This window comes from Haemaphysalis longicornis, unplaced genomic scaffold (assembly GCF_048455015.1).
Source record: "Haemaphysalis longicornis isolate Haplotype H1 unplaced genomic scaffold, Haemaphysalis longicornis Haplotype H1 scaffold_6, whole genome shotgun sequence".
Lineage (NCBI taxonomy): Eukaryota > Metazoa > Arthropoda > Arachnida > Ixodida > Ixodidae > Haemaphysalis > Haemaphysalis longicornis.
The window spans coordinates 72,809,051-72,829,758 of NW_027526407.1; the positions used below are offsets into that span (position 1 = coordinate 72,809,051).

The 20,708-nt window shown below is 51.7% G+C and overlaps 1 protein-coding gene and 1 non-coding gene across 2 annotated transcripts in view; one reads left to right on the plus strand and one right to left on the minus strand.

Annotated features, from left to right (window-relative positions):
- LOC144143474 (ras-related and estrogen-regulated growth inhibitor-like) overlaps positions 1-20,708 on the minus strand; it is a 44,347-nt gene that overhangs the window by 5,686 nt on the left and 17,953 nt on the right. The window contains exons 2-4 of the mRNA XM_077675222.1: positions 6,316-6,372; positions 1,392-1,465; positions 420-587 (exon numbers count right to left, since the gene is read on the minus strand). Coding sequence (XP_077531348.1) covers positions 420-587; positions 1,392-1,465; positions 6,316-6,372 — 299 coding nt within the window. The remainder of the gene's footprint in view (positions 1-419; positions 588-1,391; positions 1,466-6,315; positions 6,373-20,708) is intronic.
- Positions 8,282-8,365, plus strand: Trnal-cag (transfer RNA leucine (anticodon CAG)). The gene has a single exon. It is a non-coding gene; the product is annotated as a tRNA-Leu (tRNA).

Sequence of the window (20,708 nt, forward strand, 5' to 3'; positions counted from 1 at the left end):
CGCACGCGGAAACGCGTCGTTGCCGGCGCATGTGTCAATAGAGAGTTTTAGCACTCCGCATGATGCGTGTTGTACGTAGTTACCGTGCTTACCGGGACCCGTCTGCGTACTTGCGCGTTCGTCGCAGTAGGGGGATTAATCCGCGGGCCGGCCTTCGCCATGTTTGCACATTCGTCACGGTGGGGTGCGCCCCCTCACCCTTCCTACTCGCCCTCCCGCACGTGCAGGCGCAGTCGGGTCCCGGTTAACACGGTAACCACGTAAACGACGGAACATACGGACTGCTAAAACTCTCTACTTGCATGCAGGGAACTCAAGTTACGACAGTGACCGAATGTTCTGGCATGCTGGGCATGCGGTGTTTTCATATACTCTCTGCCTCTCTTAGGCAATGTTGGTACCGTCTTGCGCACCAATACCTGGACGAGATCGCTCTTTGTGGCCGCAAGCGCCAGCGGTTTGCCGGGCGCGCTGTCCTCGAGCCAGCCGTGCATGATCTCTGCGGCGCGCACCGACTCGGGACAGGTCAGGGACACGACGATCAGGAAGCCATCGCCCCAGGACAGCTCGCTGGCCTCGAGCCTGGACTGAGAAGGTACAAAGCTCGGTACCCTCCAGGGGCGCTCTCGAACACTATTCACCAGTGCTGTTCACTAACGCACAATTCATCGTTGGCAGCATTTTTCGCAAACGTGTGCAGCGTTAATGCTTACGCCGGTTGATTAGAAATCTTTACGAGAAGATACTCTGAAGCATCAGCCATTCGCAATTCAGAGTGCGGTAAGGGAATAACCCTGATACCACATGACTAAACAAGATTATCCGAGGAAAGAAAAGGTTTCTTTCCTCCATGTCACAGCACTTCCGTCAATGTGGTTTTCTTGTTGGCCGAGCCGTGGGGTAGTTATAGCACTGGAAACCCTTTATATTATGCGTGGTGCGGGAAACACATAAGGACATCACCCACCGCTTCAGGTGCCAACAAGATTACGGGTAGGTTCTCGACGAAATGCCGATGATAGAGTCTCCAATGTTAGCCCGCCAGCGAGCGCGTGAGCAAATGTGTCAAATTTTTAAACTTCAATGTGCGTAGATGAAATAATAAGAGCTAATGATTGGTACCCGCAGAAACTTTTTCTGCCAGGAGAATTCCGATGAAATTAACCTATTGCCCTTTAAAATGACAAAGGCAATAACGCGAAGAAATATTACAATTCTAAGATATTTTCCCGCAACACAACATGCACATTCTCTTCTGTGAATTTGAAGCGCCTAACACGGGGGCACTGTCTTCAGACACAAAGGGCGGGTTAGTCAATATTTTCCAGACTAACACTGATTGGGGTTTGCTCGACATTTGTTTTTTTTCGCTGTGCCTTCCTGGTACTCACTTTTCCCGCTGTGTCCATGAGGTTGATGCTCAGAGACTCGCCGTCGTCGTCGATCGTGAAAGGGTACACGCTCACTGCACCGCACAGGAGAGAAGGCCGCAAATAAAAGAGAAGGCGACATTCAGTCCAGTTACAAGGGAAGAAACTGGCGTTTAATTCAAATTCCGGCGACCAGAATGGCCGGCGACCACACATCGCCCTATACGCCTCGAGCTTTTCGATCGCTGCGCCGCCTGCCGCCGCCTCTACGCGGCGTTTACGGGATAAGCGCTCCGTGGCTGATAGGGGCTCATGCCGTATTTTGGTTCTCCCTCGCTTCTTTTTTATTTTCCGCGCCCTCGAAAGCTTGTTATTGTGACCTCTGTAAGCAAATAGTACGTTTAGGGCACTTCAAAAGCAGCTGCCTTGTCATAGTTCTCGTACGTCAACAAGAGCTCCCCGAGGACCCGGTTCTGCGCGCTTCCTGGCCGCTGTTATGGGCGTCGACGATGGCCGCAGCATATTACCACTGTCCCCTCCGAATACGAATACATTAGCACAAGTGAATTCTACTGTCACCTCGTTTAGACCTGATACTGTAATAGTGAGAGGTTGGTTTCGTTTTGCAGCGCGGACAACGAATTCGGCTTTGCTTCGAATAGATACGTCGTAGAAAAATATGATTCGGGGATGTAATTACCCAATATCTGGCAATAACTTGTGCCTTTTATGGGAATATAAGCCACACCAGAATGTTAAGTATATTCAAACGCTGCACGTCGTTAAATTAATATGTGCCCACTCACGCCTTGTAGCAAGAACAGAGGAATGTTAATGAAACCACGAAAAAATAAATCGTCTGCTAGTCCAGAAGAAACAGAATAGCTCGTACGGAAATGAAAAAACCCAGTGCAGCTTCTAAATTCTACAGACGTTCGTATAAACTTAAGCCAGGTAGGACTCACGAGGCCAACTAGATGCGAAATGCACTGCTCTTTAACGAGACATGGTGTGGGGGTACGAAGGGAGATGCGTAACTTCCATTGTGTGCGAGTGCAGATGAAACCAAGGAATGAAAGTTTTTATAATCGCACACACAAGCTACGCGTTCACTTTTCTTTTGTTTTTCGGCTTCAACGAACAGCATGATCACTCGGCGGACGCATTATTTGAAGTATACAGGGTAGGAAGTTCACAACTGATAAAAGGTGCCGCCGGAAGAGTGGAGTATCTGATAAGGCCTCCTGATTTCAGTTTACGCATGATTCTGCAGGCTCCCTCTGTCAAATGCTTCGAAGAAACGTTTAGTCGCAGACGCAGGTTACTCTGCAATCCCGTCGCCGCGCTGCTCGCGGAGGATATATGCAGCAGACGATGAATATCTCCGGGCGCTCATACACGACAGGACGACCCAGCATTAATTTTTTATCGTGTGCTGATCCCCGAGTATAATTTTGCATTATCCGCCGTACTTCTTTCGTAGAGTGTTCGTGAAATTTATGCCACATTGGCATGTCCAGGGTAGTTATCAATATCTGAGGTATGATATTGGCAAGCGTAATTGACCTTCTGTCAGGTAGAGTGTTCCGCTAGATTATGTAAGCGCACAAAACCGATTTACATCGTAGTGTATAGCCGTAGCATGACCATCTTAGGAAACGCTGCTTACGGAGACACTGTAAGTAAATTTTAAGGCAGTGGAACTACAATCAGCTCCATGCATATGCCGGTTTCGCAAAGCCGGCCTGTGACACACCTGGCGCTGTTAGAGACCAAATGTACCACACTAGGATCGCGTCAGAAGCGTTTACATTCTCGTAAATACACCACATTTGCGAAAATACTGCCTGCTCCACATTAATATGTATTTTAAAGGCATGAAAACGGTAAATCTCAGTCGTGAACTTGCCGCAAAAGTAGCGGCGACAGTGGGGAGCGGGCCACAGCCTCCCGCGGCTGCTTTCAAAACGGGCCGCTAGGGGCACTTCAGTGGCGCCCTATACAGGCAGCGCTCTAGGCGTATGGAAGGGTTGTGGCACCACACGCCCATACGTGAATTCCCGCGCGTAACGCCAACCAAACACTTCCTGATCCGAAAACTCTGCTTAATCGAATTAACCTGTCCAATCCCAGAACAGCGACGCAGCTCTTGCTGACGTCCGGCGGAAGCCTTGGTCACAGCTCCAAAAGAAGGCGCCCTACACTAAGGAGGTCGGGAAAAATGAAGTTTAATACCTCCACTCCTTGCTATCGACCCACCTCGATGTGCCATAGTGGTGAAAGGTAGTACAAAGAAAACAACACGGGGACGAAAAGGATACACACGGACAAGCGCTAACTTCCAACTGATTCTTTATTCACGTAACTGCAAATATATATGCATTTGCCTTTGCAGGAACAATAAAAACAGGAAACAAAACAGGGGGGAAATGCTGACAAAGAGCGAAGACGCAAAACACGCACCAAATTTTTTAAAGCAAAGCTTTCTACCTTTACCAGCCAACGGCTCTTTCGGGGCGTGCGAGACAAAATGAACTCCCAACACGGCGGAGGCGTCGGCGGGGGAGGGGGTGACGGAGGGTTTTACTCACGGAGCACACTGTAGACGGCGCGGCGAATTTTCCCAGCGTTCCCCGCGCGGAGGTGCCTGCTCGCCGGTTTGCGCGTCGGCGGTACAGCTTTGTCGTCTGTTTTAACAACGGTTGAACGGTTGTTTCGGGCCTGTTTTGGCTCAGCTTCGCGTTCATTGCGCGCTTCCTTCGCACGGCTTGAGTAACTTGTTCAACAGCACCTCCTGGATAACCCGGACCCAGCGGAATTAAGTGGTCGTACGGTAAAGATACGTTAAGGATTTGTTTGAAGGGCGGGAAAACAAAATGTAGAGATCACATACAGACATCTGGCTGCTAAAAAAACACTACCTTTTGCGCACTGCTTGCCACGAATGGAACTCCGTTTTCTAAATTGATGAATACCAATTCGGTTGTGTTTTAAGAGGTATTACGAAAGGCGGAAGGAGCAACTGGTCCCGATAAATAGCGATTATAAAAGTTCCCTCAGCTTTTTCGCAATTCTCGAACTTGCTAAACTATCTAGCCTTAATCGGCATAAATGGGAATCACTAAGCTCACATGCCGAATTGTTTCGGTGTCTACGCTTGTGTCGAGCCTTGGTGTAGCCCCGAGCTAGCACATCAGGATGGCTAGGTTCTGCTGTCTCAACCTTCGAAAGACGCTCCTCCCCGTTTTCTTCCTATCGACGCACGGCCGGGCTACGGTGGCGGCGTCCTCCGCTCTAGCCCGGCCGTGGCCGACGCTACTGCGTTCGAGTGTTCGAGACTCCGCCCCCCCCCCCCCCCCGCGAATTCCAAGTAACGGTTGGCAGAATCCCTGGTTTCACTCTTTGTAGACCCATGTGTGTGAATTCAAGTGACGTCGCATGGGCAATTGTTGTGGGTGTAGTTTAAATTTTTGCTTTCCAACCACGTTCACAGTGTGGATCGGAGCCAATTTTTTGACAATCACAGTGGCCCACCGCGCATGGCCCCCCATTGCAAGAAATGCATTTTTTTCGCGATGGGCCACTGTGATTGTCAAAAAAATTGGCGCGTGTTTTGTGTCTTCGCTCTTTCTTTGTCAGCATTTTCCCCCTTTTTTTGTTTCCTGTTTTTATTATTCCTGCAAAGGCAAATGCGTATATATTTGCAGTTACGTGCATAAAGAATCAGTTGGAAGTTAGCGCTTGTCCGTGTGTATCCTTTTCGTCCCCGTGCAGTTTTTTCTGCCCTACATATCGCCACTATGAATTACCAACTAGCCCAGTTAACAGCTTTAGTAAGTCTATATGCCAGCCTGATGGCCTTTCAGAAGCTGTTAGCTGCAATAATATGTGCGGAAAAATACAAGGCAGAGGAGAGTGCTGGGAAATGGGAGTTTAGAGAACATCTGATTAAAATTAAACGCAAGGCCCGCATTGTTATATTTTGTGAACTATACAGTCGTATGGACAGGAGAGAGAGGATTAAAAAACCCACGGTACTCATACTAGGTTATAGACAGTACCTCGGAACGTAATCGGAAGTACAGTCGCGTGCCATTTGAAGGCAATCAACACGCGTCGACCGACCACGACGACAAAGACCCCACGCGGTTTTTTTTTTTACTGCGCTTGGTTCAGTCAGTAGTATTAACTCTATGCCTGGTTCCTAGTTTGCGCATTATTCTCTCCCCCGGTCGCTGTTAAATCAAGCAGTCATCACTCCCGCGGCAAAACAAATAACCCTTTCCTCCTTTTTAACGCGAGAGTGTTTTATTCCCGGGGACACGAAGATTTCGCTGACGTCATATCCGTCACGGAAGTGGCGCCAGTACAACGAAGCAAGCGGCCTGTAAAGGGTGCACCCCTGCACACAGGGTCTTCTTGTGGGGAAGCTACCTTTAGTACTAAAGAGTACGTTATACTTGGGGTTGTTCGTTTTCAGGATTTATATTGCGTGTTTTGTGCCGCGATACCCAAAGATTTCACTGACGTCATATCCCCCACTGTAATGGCGCAAACACACCTTTGCCGAAGCGACCCGCCAGCAGGACATCGCTCGCCAAGCGCACCCACAAGTCAGCCGCCGACCCGCAAATCATGCTCAGCCGCCGATTTCGCTGCACATTTCACTTTCGTGTTTTATCGATTCCTATGACAGAGGAATCGACGACAGTTTTGTTATCGCGTACGCAGCGACGACGTTCCACTTGTCGTATCTGGTTTACTAGTCGCGGGAGTGATGACTGCTTGATGGAACAGCGACCGGGGGAGCGCAGAATGCATAAACTAGGTCCCAGGCGCACCGGAAATGCCGCGCGGGGGCGTTATCGTCTTTGTTGGTCGAAGCTCGCGCGATTACCTTCAAATCGCACGCGACTGTACGAGTATATGTACTTGAACAGCTCACCAAGGCTCGGGTCGTACTCGTGAATGAAGCGACGCGTCAGGAGGCGGACGATCAGAGCTGCAAATATTAAACAGAAACACCATTAGTGTAAGCAGATAATTAAGTTGACATGCGGCGAGCTGCCGAGCTAGGGCAGTAAACAAACGCAAACGAAGAGGGTGGAAATCAGGAGAGAGCATTTGCGGATCCAGAGAGGGGAACCGGATGTCCTGAACCCCCCCCCCCCCCTTTAATTTCGGAACTTACAGCCCGAAGATGACCCCTCAGGTCGTAGAAAAAGTCCACTTGATTTTTTTTCTATTTGGTGTATTTCTGCGTTTCCAAACTTTCGGTGATTACCCTCCTTGTCCTCCTCCTTATCACCATCATCATCAACAACAGCAACACTGATATAATCTGACCTCCCGCCCCCTCAGGAAAAACCTGGATCCACCCCTGTGAGGGAGAATGGAGTCACGCTACGCTGTACCTACACACACCTTTCTCTGTTTTCTATTTTTTTGTCACCATCGTAATTTCTAATGGTCATTACTCGGAACCGTGCCAACGGACCTTTTTCCACAACCTGTCCTCCTAGCGGCCGCCACGGCGAACTAAAAATGGCAGTAAGGGACGCCCGCAAAAAAGTCGGGCTTTCGGAGAACTCGTGCACAAAATATTCAATTTCAATTTCAATTTGTTCAATTTCAATTGTTTATCGTGCACAAATATTCAATTTCCATTTTAATTTGTTTATTTTTCACCAAATCAATACACCAGGTGAAAAATGGTGAAAAAGTGGCGGCCGAAAAAAAAACTGCAATAAAGCAGTTTGACAGAGCTCCGGCAGTTTGCAGGACCCTCCCGCATCCGGCTGGATGCGGGAGGGTCCTGCAGCCCCTCCCGCATCCAGCCGTCACCCGTGCCTTTCACATGAATGTCACGGTAGCAGGCGCACGTTCATGCGACTAACCTGCAGTGGTCGAAGGGCAACCTTTTCCTTCACTTTTTTTTTCATTCTCGTTACTTCCTCATTGGCAGCCATGTGCTCGCAGCGTGGTCACCCTCAAACATTTTTGGCCCTTTCTATTCTAGCAACCCTACCCTTTCCTTTGAAAGCCTTTATTGTGTGCACGGGCGAACTCACTGCGAACTGTAGAAAAAGAGGAAATAAAAACGTGCTGCCCTAGGAAGCATAACCGCCACCCCCCGCCCCCTCCCCAGCAGCAAGCTGAGGAGGCGCCCTTTTGTTTATTTCCCCCGAGGCTACTGCCAAGAATGGCGGAACGGCAGCCCGCGCATGCGTAGATCGTTACTATACTCAGTTACAACTCAAGAACGGCACCACCTCATGTAGTGTATCACTCCGCCAAAGCGCCGGACCCGTGACGTCAGTGCGCGCGCGTTTTGAAAGGGGTTTGCTATGAATGCGTGACATCGTCTGCCTTGTCTCACGCAGTTTGTTTGTCGTCACTGGAGTCGTTTATAAGCATACTAAGTCCAAAAAATCACGGGAACGGCTCACGCCATGTTCAAAATAATCCCAGTAACGCCCTACTTGCGCCGCGCGGAGAAACATCCGGCTACGGTGATAAGGCACAGCGGCAACTTCCGGTGCCGTTCTTAAGTTGTCACCGACTACAGGGCCATTCCCCTTGGAATGGGTACGTGTCAGACAATGTAATCATCATGATCATTATCAGCACCGTCGTCATAATCTCTTGAAGCCGGTTTCTTTATTTCCTCCCAAGAGTTAAATCCGGCCCAACACGGGACCTGGTGATCGTTGGCGGCTTTGTGCATTTGCGGGGGCAAGTGATGTCCTACGTTAGCGGAAGGGCGAATAGTCCTCACGTTCTCTCCACCACGCAACGTCCTCGGCTTTCTTTATCCTCCGTGGCTCTAGACCCACTGACGACAATTTGGCTTTGTCTTTGTGCACCTCGTTGACATTGGCACAGGTCCAGCGAGCGCTGTCTTCCGTCTTGTCAGGATGGCCGAGCGGTCCAAGGCGCTGCGTTCAGGTCGCAGTACGGTCTTCCGGGCGTGGGTTCGAATCCCACTTCTGACAGCAGTTTTTTTTTTTTTTCTTGCACGCCTTTTGGGATGCATGAAGCACAATAGAAGTATGAGCTACGATGCAATTGTTTAGCATCAGCGTCTGTACTCTACTACTAAACCAAAAAGAACAGACGACGGGAAAGCATTTTCTGACAATCGTTCTGTTCCCCCCTTGTCTACTGTCAGTCGAAAATATTGCGCACGGAATTGGGCCGGATGATCCTTAACCTCTGTAGTGGATCCTTGAGAAGTGAACGCTTTGATCCTGCGTCTCCTGCTCTCTGAACTCTCAAGATTCAATTTCCCTTTTCACCTCGAGCTGTCTCGTGCACGGCGACAGCCGCAAACACGAGATTTTTTTTTTCTGTGTGTCCACCCAAGCATGCCTGCTGAACTGCGTGCCAGCGTACCGGCAGTTTGCACCGGTTCTTTCGAATGCGAAATGGCCAACGCAGACTTGAAAGAATCCGTGACGAAACACTCAGGGCAATGCGGAGGTCTTTAAAAGGATTCCCGACGGGAGACAAGAGACTTTAAAGCATCTGTATGGTTACCCTGGGGGAAAATAGTACTTTGTTGACAGTGTAGGGTCACCGCACAGAGCATTCAAATCAGAATTTCAAAGGCGGGAGTTTAAAGCGCCGAATGTTACCTGGGGTATGAGGCGCGCCGTAGTGGACGGCTGCTATTCATTGTTTACGGCGAGGGAGCTTTTAGTGAGCGCTGAAATTTCGACACACCGGCGTTTTTGCTTTTCGCCTCGAGACGAAAAGCGGCCGCGCCGCGACCGGAAATCGAACCAACAGAGCCCCCCGACTCGAGCCTCCCACCTCTGAGTAACGAATGCGCTGCGACGGTTAACCTTGAGGTAACGAATTCGCTACTATGATGAGTCAATATATTTTGCACTTGTTTTAAAATGTCGGCCGGAGAAATGCAACAATTTAGCGAATTCGCCCGTACCGCAAACTACCGTGCGTTTTCATGAATGAGTGCGGTTTTGCCGTGCACCCGAACTGCTATGCCGTGCATCCAAACTGCTATGCCGTGCTATGCCGTGCACCCAAAAACTGGGGCCCCGTTTTATTCCACGCTCGTGGCGTTTGTGGCTGCCTGCGCACCGGCGGCGCGTTGCCCGCACTCATCCAGCTTGTCGCTCAGCCCCAGCGCCATCGCTCTTGTAGCGCCCGGCTGCGCGCCGCCACAGCCAACGAAAAGGCGCCCTTACAGCATAAGTTTGGTTCTTGAAACGCGTTAAGGCACCGAAAAGGCACGAGGTACACCAGCTCGCAATTGAAGGTACGATAGTACTATAAGACCTTTTAGTTTCACGCCCCGAGTTTTTCGCGAAATGGGCTACGGGAGCCTCTTTGCGGCCGCTGAATTGATGAAACCGCAGCAACCAGCGTAGCCGTTTCGCTACCACCGCTAGAACCATTATTAAAGTGAAGCTTTCTATGTATCACTGGTGGCCTATGTCGCCTAGAAAAAGCACTGCAGGAAAGCCAACTGTCTGACGACGGTGATGTTTGGGAGTAAAGTGAGAGGGAAAAAAAACGCTTCCTGTGGTCAGAATCGAAGCTGGGTCCGTCGCGTTATGAAGCCGACGTCTATCTCATTGCGCAATTCCGACATGGTCAAAGCAGTTTGGATTTGGAGAGGAGTGCATGGACGTGCACATGTAATTAGTCAGAAAAATTATCGGTAGCATTTCGGCTGGCGTATCCGCAAATTTTCCCGCCATTTTTTCGCGGGGCTACCATGGTTGCCAGACCAGGACTGTCCTCCCCTTTACGGACTGCCTTTACGGGCCCCATACGTTTGTAGTACCTCCCCTAGGGGTGAAGCGGGGAAAAAAAAAAGAACGAACCTACGCCCGAGCCGCGAGCGCGCAGGGGTTTGAAACCAGAGCGGGCTGACAGATCCGAGGCCTTTACGGGCCCCAATACGTTTGTAGTACCCGCGAATGTATGATGCGAGCTAATCAACAGAAGGCACTCCTGGTCTGGCAACCATGGTAGCCCCGCGAAAAACGGCGGGAAAATTTGCGGGTACGCCAGCCGAAATGCTCCTCCGCTCCGCAACGATGGTTGAACACGAAGCTTTCTTCGCGTGAAATCAAACGGCAAAGGGTCGATGTCAAATCTGGTGCGATCATAAGTCCGAAATGCGTGCGAGTCGAAGTCAAAGCTCAATGAGTCAAAGTCAAAACTCAGACGACAAGGAATCGCTCACAAGAAAGCTTCGTGTTCAACCATCTTCGTCGTCAGACAGAGGGGTGTATGATTCTTTTACGCTATGTTCAGACAGTGAGATCCCGTTCAAAAAGAGCTCCCTGCGGCACCAGAAGCTGCGTTTGTTCCACATCGAAACTAGTGGGTTATTCCCGAACGTCATTGACGGTGACATGCACGCAGCCGGCTGGTAGGCTGACAAGAAGAAAAGCGAAAGCTTGAGTAAAATGTTGTGCCAGCAAAAACTTGTTCCTAAGAAATTTGGGCAGAGTGCGGGGGGAGGGGGGATAAAGCAAGGTATATATGGTCCTGACAGTACAAATAAACCTCAATATTTTTACTCCTTGGTTTGAAACAGCCGCGATTATAATGATTGGCCATAACACAAATATTCTCCCGTTTTGCTTTCCCCGCGGGCGTCTCGCAATTCAGTCCGAGTGAGTGGGTGATCAAAAAGAGCCCGTGCAATGAGGAATGCAGGCGCATTTACTGATTTGCAGCCTGGTGTTATTAAAAATCAGTTTCACGAACCCAATGCTGGCGAATGTTTCAAATCGTGGTATTCACGAAAATTACAGGCACGCAAAACAGGTTTGATAGTACCCGAATTTTTGAAAATTTCAAGGTATGAGCGGAGTGTTGGGTTAAAGCGAAATGCCAAACATGTATAGCCAGATCACTGGAACAAGAGCTAGTGGTGGTAACAAATGCTTCAATGCACAGGGAAGCTTCCGGAATACAGGCAAAATAATTTGCAGAAAAAAACATTTTTTTAGGTATTGCGGAAAAAGAACTGCGTGATGCTCGCCTGTTTCGGGTTCGCATCTGGTCCCAAAAAAGTGTTCTCCGGCTTCTCAATGCCGCATCAACTGTTGGCCGCCAACGCTATATTCTATCTTGCTGTGCAGCAGGCAAAGCATATGTTTTTCTTGTTCCTGCCGTTTTTAGCACTTCTTGAGACACGTCGTCGTCCACATGATCAGAAGCGTCTTCCCCAGCTATGTCAACGATGTAGGCGTCGGACAGCACTCCGCTAACGGGACATCGGCCGCGCACAGTGCGTACCCCGCGCAAATTTGCCGCTCGCGGCGGTGTTCGGCGCGTAATGGGAGCTAAGCTTTAACCGAGAGCGTATCAGCTGCCTGCGGCGGATGTTGCATTGCATCCTTCTTGTCAACATTTCTAGATATCCGTGGTCCCCGAAAAGACGTTTCGAGACAAAGGGGCGGAAATGTCGCCTATGGCAGGTATATGCACGGCAAAAAAAGGTTTCGACTTAACCAGTATTTCGAGATATCCGAGTTCGAGTTATGGAGAAATTACTGTATCTGATGACTGAAGGTGATAAAACTTCGTATGCATGTGCACACGTTTTGTTTTTTGTTTTTTCGGCATTTACATTTAACAGATGCCCAATTGACTGGACGTAACTGAGGGGGCCGCGAAGACGTGCGCTTAAGGGCCTCCAGATCAACGATGCGAAAGGTCAGAAGGCACCGGTTCGAGCTGCTTTATTGCAGCTCGAACCTGCAAAGACGGACGGTTCCAAAGAGCCATACAAAAAAGCGGAGCGCCGACACGTGCCACACACATTTTCACGCGCTGACTAGCGGGGGTATTCACAAAGAACGGTTGTTTGCTTTGTAATGTAGCTGAAGTCCCGCATGATGTTTCCAAGCTGGAAAACGATGCCGTGCCGGCAGTGTTCCTGAAGCCCCCGAATATGTGTCGAAATCGGTTCGACACATACTCTGGGGCTAGCGTAGCGACACTATTCCGCGGTTTTTACAAGGCTCGATCCTTCATAATACGCGAAAACGTACTCCTGTCACTTCACGCTCCGGTTAAAACTCTTCGTACTAGTAAGAACCAACTTATTTGGCTAATCTGGTTTGACGACAGAAACGGATAGGGTTCGAAAAGGGGCAGTTAAAATGGGCTGAGCCCGCCCAGAAATAGGGCCGAACTACGAAGGCATCAGCGGCACGACAGAGCGCCGTCCGCCGCTGCCCATCGCGCCGGCCGGCCACCGCGCTAGAGTGAACAGTTCACTCTAACCGCGCTCCGATTGACTGCAGCGCCACCGCTGCATGCATCACGGAGGCGCTCCCTTCGCGGATGGCGGACGGCAGACTAGCACATACATCTAGGGACCATACCGGTACATAGCGTACCGATATGTAGTACCAGGGTGGCTTGCTGTGTTTGTCTTCTCGGCTATGTGTGCGTATAATGATAAATATTTGGCGATTCTTGTAGGAAACCGCAGATAAACTCATATTTATTGCAAAACAGTCTAAAACAGCGTGCCCAGAAAGCAAAAAAAACTTTTTAAAATCCCAACAAGCTTTGCTCGCGGCAGACTTAATTCGGTCTGTCAACATGTGCCTCTCAAATGCGAAGATTGTGATGTTCGCTGGCCACATGGCAGATTGAATTTCCAGGCATTGCGAACTTCGGAAGTGCGAATGTTCGTTCCACCGAATTCGCAGACGAAAAACGCACCATGTAGAACGTACTTTAGAAAAAAAAAATTCCCCGCATTTCCCCGAGGGGAAGAATGTGAAAGTGCGAATGCACGAGTTGAATTTGCGCGGTTCGGTAATGTTCGCGAAAGAGAGATCCCACACACACACACAACTACAAAGAAAGAAAGATGCATTTATTCACAGACACCTATTTGTGTTGTCGTTGTACTTGATTGCTAGAGCGGATCTCAGCTTTGAAATTTCGTGTCAGTACTCCTTTAAGCGGGTGCATTAGCCCTTCTCGCGCCCGATTCCTGGCCAATCCCCCACGTGGGTATGTGCCATGTCAGCGGCCAGGCAGCGCGCGCCCATCTCCCCCCGTTGCCAAGGAAGACGAGGAGCGCGCGCACCCGCAGCTGTTGCTATGCGGACTACGGCGGCGGACGATTCAGGCTCGCTTAAGAAGTGCATTCGCACTTAAAACAGGGCGCAAACTGATGGGGCAAACTGGAACAGGCGCCACACAAGCGCAGGGTACCTGGCTGGCGCAGAGGAAAATGTGGGATGCGGGCGTTCGGGAAATGCTCACTATCATAACGGAATATTCCATCTCTCCAAAGTACACCATCATCATCGTCATCATGATCATCAAAACCACGCGCCGCCGCGCAGAACAAGGTCGAGGACAAAGAGGAAAGCATTCAACGGCCCACCAAACGCCATGCCAAGTCACCAGCGTTATCGCGGGGGCGGGCAGAGGAGGAGAAGTTCCGGAGGCGAGGGCCTGATGGCCTACATCACCCAAACCCTTCGAGGCAGATGGTCGGGCGAGAGGCCCGACAACAGCCGTCGACACAGCCATTTCGTAAGGAAGCGGTTTGGTCCGCGCAGGCGTGGCCGTTTCAGGCGGTTCAGCAATGCCACTTGGGACGAATTATCCGAAGGAACGCCACTCCCGGTATCGGCGCACGGCGCCATTCCCACGGACATTTACGAACCACACCCCATGTACCCGGAGCAGGGACAATACTTGCAGCATCTCTTGCAGCAGCAACAGCGGCCACCAATGCCACCGCCTTACATGCTTCCCGTGGTACAGGATCGCAGGCAATCGGAAAATGAACATCTCACGTTTTCGGAGCATCGTTACCCACCGTTTCAGCCACACCTGGCTCCTCCGGGAGTCCCTTCAGAGGACAAGAAGGAGATTGAACCTAGCAAACCTGAAGTATCCGAGACGAAAGTCAAGCCTGCCGAAGCGACAGTCAAGCCTGCCGAGGCGACAGTCAAGCCTGCCGAGGCGACAGTCAAGCCTGCCGAGGCGACAGTCAAGCCTGCCGAGGCGACAGTCAAGCTTGCCGAGGCGACAGTCAAGCCTGTAGAGCCAAAAGTCAGGCCCTTCGAGATGACAGTCAAGCCCGCTGAGGCCACTTTGCCAACCGAAGTGGCCAAGGGCGCAATACCTAAGAAAATATTGAAGCCTCCTCCCCCAAAACCTGTATTGCCGGCTGCGGAGCCGCCAACTGAGCTCGAGTCGATTCCAACCAGCCACGCTACCGACGCCAATGTCCCAAAAGGGCAAGGGAAACCGGAGCCCATGGCAGGGAAAACTACAAAGTCGCAAGCCACCAGCCCCGCAGGGGTGCCACAGGACAGAATTCCGGACATCCGGGGTGCACCTCTCCGATGGACTCGCTACCCGAATGAGCAGTTCGACTACGCCGACTACCCATGGGACGAAACGCCCCCCGACTACGGCTCCTCGTGGGGAGGCTGGATGTACAACCCGCGGCGGTCACGAGATTTGACCCGACGGATCCTTCAGAAGTGGAAACGCAGGCAGAGCCTTCCCCTCCAGAGGTATAGCAGCCCCGCCGGCCGCAGAAAATCCTCGCATTTCGAAGACTATGAAGACGAAGAATCCAGCTCTGACAGCGATACCGAATCATCGTCGGAAGAGGACAGCAATGGCGAAGAGTCACCGGCGCCATTTCGTTCGTTTGACCACAGGAGACGGAAAAGGCACACGAGGCGCCAAAAAAGAAGCACGTCCCGCCACAAAGGGCGCCCATTTTGCAAGTGCGAGCAGTACGAAATGTCTCCTGGGCGAAGGTCTCGGGCGCCGTGTCGGTGTGCGAGAAAATGCGTGTCTCCGGATGCTAAGCCCCCAGGAGATGCCTTCGACATCCAAAATACCCCGTTTCCCGAATATCAGGAAGAAGTGACTGAAGAGTATCTCGCCCCAGGCCACCCTCACTACGACGCGACCTACGGAGGGCCAGTGCTGCGGACGACGCGCTCCATACGACCGTACACACAACAAACTGCAATCGATGCTCAGCCCGTTCACGCACCAAGACTTGCCTGCAGCCGACAGTGGAAATCGGGTCGTGAGCTAAACCCACCACCGTTTGATTACTTCTACTGGGGCCATGCGTATCCACCGCCTCAAAACCTACAAGGCATGGCATATGCTAGTGGTGGACAGTACGTGCAAGAGACGCCTGGTTACGGCATTTGGCAGTACGACCGAGCTGGTTGGCCACGTTACAGCGCGTACGCAGCACCCCCGTATAGTGCAATGTCACCTGCGTACGGGTGCGCCGTGTGCGGTTGCTCCGACTGCCCCGGTGACTGCTTGCCCTACGCTAGCATGCCACGGAGCGAGTTCGAGGAACGCCTGCGCATGGATGAGAGACAGCGCCTTGACTTCGAAGAGAGGGTTCGCATGCAAGAGAGAATGGATCGTCTGGAAGAGAGAATGTGGATGCAATATGGCTACATCCCGAGGCGTCCCAGGCAACGCATGCTAATCGAGGAACAGATGTACCCCGGTGAGCGATACGAAGACTACGCCATGCTCACGGGTCAGTTCACTCAGGATGAATATGCGGGCGAATATTACGATTACACGGAGGCTGATGATGCTCTGTCGGGTAGAGAGACCACCCTGTCTGAAGCAGCCTCGGTATATACAGACGACGGGGTCAAGTTGGAGCGGCGGAAATCTGTTCAGGGATCTACATCCCAAAGGAGTGGCAGGCGACGAAAAAGCCGCGAGCAGTTCGAGGAGAAAGAGACGCCTCTCGGAACTGGAAGATGGCGATGGGAGCAGTCCCAGTGCGAGCTCACGCGACACAGATCCTCTTCGTCCCGTTCGTCAACTTCGTCTCGCCGGCGCAGGTCGTCGACAAGAGAAAGGCGTAAAAGTGAAGGAAAGGATGAAGACTACAGCGAATTCGAAGACGCTGACGAGTATTCGGACCAAGAGCACGCGCCCTTGAAGCAGTTTGCGTGGGCTTCTCCAGCGTCGCCGCCCAGTGCTGAAAAAGGCGAGCATTTCGCCTGGGCATCGCCTTCGGAAGCCGCGAGGGGAGGCAAGCGAGTGTCGCATACCGGTAGCACCGCAGACAAGCTTGCAGAAAGCGCTCAGAAAGAGGGACTCGACGAAAGCGAGTTTTCCAGCCTCTCTCATAAGAGCGGAAGCAGGTCTAGCAAGGCATCCCTCGCGTCTGCAGGGACTTTAGAAACTTTCCACGATGCCGAGGAGCAGCTGGAATCGGAAAAGGGAGGTATCAAAGGAACTTCAGATGCAACCACGCACCCCTTTGAGACGGCAGCGAGCAGCAGCAAACGTGAGAGCAGGTCCATCTTAGCCTCTGCAGAACCACAAGCGGGGATGCCGGAAGAGAGCATCGAGCCAACGCTAACCGTTAGACAGGAGGAGAAGCAAACGGAAGAGCCGCATCGTCACAAAGCAGAAGCTACAGACGCTCGTCACGAAGCGGAAGGTGCAGACGCTTACACACCTGCAGTATCCACTTACTATAAGGACCTGGACCAAGAAATGCAAAAAGTGACGCTTTCCACTACCAACTTATTCCCAGAAACGGGTATTATATTCCTTATCGGACTGCTTAGTCTGATCTGGATCCTCATTATTTTCATCACAAGCACGGTACTTCATGGTACTACCAGCACAGAGAACACATACACATCCACATCCAGCACATCCACATCCACACCCTCCTCTAAGTGGACCTGGCCCGAAAAAAACGTCACGGCGTCGCCCCATTATCTTTGTCACAGCGTGCGATGTCTTCGCGAAGGGGACTATTTGAGGAGCCTGACGGCGGGGCTGCAGCGGCCGTGCGATGACTTCTACCGCCACGTATGCGATCGCTGGGCCTACGCCGTAGGTCAAAAGGGACCGCATGTTTCCGACGCGACGAGTACGGATTCCATCCTACGAGATAAATTGCAAGATCACCTCGTGACGTTCGTGCAAAACATTGGCAACGGGACCGGCGTGAAACCCGCATCGGACCTCTTTTCTGCGTGTCGAGACCGCCCCCGAGCTAACTCGAAGTCACTCGACGAGGCAAAAGCCATTTTCCAGAGGTGGGTAATTGGAAAATGGCCCATAGGAAGCTACGATGACGGCCGCCGGGACGACGTATGGTCTCTAGCCGGCCAACTACTGCGCGACCTTGACTTGGCAGTTTTCGTGGATCTCACAATAGCGGCCGACCCCACTAATACAAAGCAAGGAATGATCGCTTTCTCTCAAGCCGACCCTTTGCCGCTACTGCATCAAGATGACGACAGCGGCTTGGTAAAATCTGCCATTGGTGAAGTTCTCGCCGCCTTCGGAATCACAAATTCAGCTCACGCTGATGTTTTGGCACAAGAAATAACATCCGTGTTTGGCATTCTTGATGGCATTCTTGACCTTGACACGAACGCCGATGACGCTAAAGTATCCACTATAGGAAATCTCGACCCTGGGTTCAGCAGCCTGGCGACTGAAGCACTAGGACAGCACGCAATCTTGGATGTATCCTCTCGCGTGTTGCTGCTAACCACAAGGTTCCTTGAGGTACACTTGCCTGCCACGATGCGAGCGCCTTCCTCCCCGCCTCGAATATTCCTTAACCACTTGGGATTTCGAGCTCTCGTCAGAATGGCGGCTTTTTTGCCCGACAGCTTGTCATCGCTGCGGCAGCTGTCGCAGCTAGAGTCGACTACCATCCGCGCACCTCCAGACGCCTTGCGTCTTTGCGTCTATGCCTTGGAGCGCGCCATGCCTATGTGTCTCCTCAAGGCGCTAGCTATACCGATGGCTCGCAGCGGCAAGGCCACCTGGCAGCATCGCTCCATCTTCGACCTGGAGACAGTTTTCCTACGCGCTGTGCCGCGCATTAGCTGGATGGACGATATTAGCCTTCATGCGTTGTCCTTCCGCCTGCGACAGTGGAGGTTTGATGCCCTGTATCCCTCCGACCTTGCCTGGGACAACTCGCCGTGCGCGTTTACGTCGCCGGGAAACCTGGGGCCCCTGGAAAGCTTTGTGGATGCCTTCAGACAGCGGAAACGAGCGATTCAACAGGAATTGAGCTCCGGACCAGGCTGGCGGGTGAGTCCTCCACTTTCCGCTTGGCCGCGACTCGACTTGCCGGCGCTGGCTGTGCGCGTGCCCCAGGGGGTGCTCAACTCATCCTCCTGGCCCTCCAACGACACCCTGTCTACGTTTCAGCTCGTCGCACGTGTCGGAGCCCGCCTGTACCGGGCCATCGCTCCGTTACTCTACCCCGGGTCAATTTACGAGCGAGATATGGCCGTGCGCGTCACAAGCGATGCGGAGCAGCGTCTGGAGGGTCGACGGGAGTGCCTGATGAACGATTGGCAGTCTGTGCGGCGGCGTCTCCGTTTGCAGCACACTCCTTGGCGCGAGCTGAACGCCCAGCGCTGGTTCCGCGACTGGCTGCTAGAGCAAGCTGTGGGTCTACAGCTCGCCTTGTACGCCTTCGACGAGCTTCTCCACGTGGGACGAATCTGGAAGGTGGACTTCCGTTACGCAAATTTCAAGCACGTGAGCTCTACGAAGCTCTTCTTCTACTACTACGCACTTGACCACTGCGAGCGGAGCCTGGAAAGCTACCAGAGAAGGCGACTGCGCATGCGCCTGCCACCGGCGCCACTGCGCGTAAACCTGCCGCTGAGGCACGTGAAGGCCTTTGCGAAAGAGTTCGAGTGCGCCCACAAGGACATGATAAAGGCGGATAATCCGTGCAGGTTATTCGACCACTGACTGTTGTCGTTGTCGTCAGCAGGTCAGCATGCTGGGTTTCGCAGTAATTCCGCGGGATGGCGACACACGACATCTTTACCGATAGGTTGTGTGGAGTCACTGGGCGTTTGTCGTCAATAGTTTTTGCTCGAGCTTCGAGAACTATTTAAACACTATCGCATACTAGTTTTTGAATGATTTATCTACTAATGCCGTTTACTTAATATTTCGCGCACTTTTGTTTTGAATTTGCGGCACTTTCCCGATCGCTAATCAGTGCGCTATATTGTGATACATTCTTTAAAAAATAAAACCCGTAAAAAGCACCTTACAGTGAACAGTCTACGATTTCTGCTTATGCGGGATCATACGTTTTCTTTTTTTCAAATTGACCCAAAAGGACCTAGCGGGTACTCCGTCAGAGGCATGTAACGTTGCCACCCAAGTAGCTGTTGGGGGTGTCCATAGCGGCGGCGCCAATGCTAACCTTGTTTCAATACCATGTAGTTGGCCATGTCGCAATTTGCCCCATTGGTCAGTTTAAGGCTGCAGAGACGAAGGTAGATATTGCGCGGACGAAGGCTGAGTTGAAGGTCTCTTGTAATCAGCTAACTGGAGAGCTGTGACGCGCTGATATGCCGAAGATGGCGATAGGGTTTTCAAAGACGATACTTTCTTGGGATACCTGAACGTGAACGTCTTCCTGATCCGGACCGAATTGCGGCAATCGAGCAGTTCAAGCCACCGAGGACGAAGCGCGAGTTGAGGAGCATACTCGGGCTGCTCAATTATTACCGTGAGTACGTCCCCGCCTATTCCCACCTGGTGCTTCCGCTGACAGCGCTTACGGGCAAGCGGGTCCCGAATGTTTTGCCTTGGAACGGGGAAGTACAGGCTGCCTTCGAATCAGTTAAGGAAACACTAACGACCGTCCTGGGACTCGCTGCGCCAGAGCACCGCAAGGATTTCTGTCTTGGTTGGTTGGCTGGTTGGTTCCTTAAGTCATGGCGCGTACCCACGCGGGGGATTGGCCAAGAAGCTGCCTGCAATAATTAGGCTGTCACCCGGTTTATTTTAGAGAGAGAAAAAATGAAGTACGAGAAAAGTGTTGAGAGAAGAAAAAGAAATTTTTGGACAGAACAGGATTGAACAGGACAGAACTTGGGAATGAAGGCATAGCTATCTAGCAGGGCATCCGGTCTGTCGCCGCAACAAAGAAGTGAAAGGCGATCACAACACCTCTGTGGCAATATCCTGGGACGGAAGCACCCAGGGAAAGAATAGCGGTTAAAGATAAAGGGAGATTCAGCCGATTAAACGTGTATTCAAGGTGCGTGCGTCGCATCGAGGAAAAGCTGCGGCAAGTTAAAAGAATGTGTTCTATAGTTTCGGGGGCCTTCCAGGAAGGGCATTGGGGAGAGAGAGCTTGGCCAGCTTTGTGTAGATAACAATTCAAAGGGGGGATTCTGCAGCGAAATTTTGTGATTGCCACCTCACACTTACGAGATTCGCAGAATTTAGGCTTCTATAAGTGAGAGAGGTGAATATAGTCGGAGCATGAAGGAAGCGCATCCTGCCGAT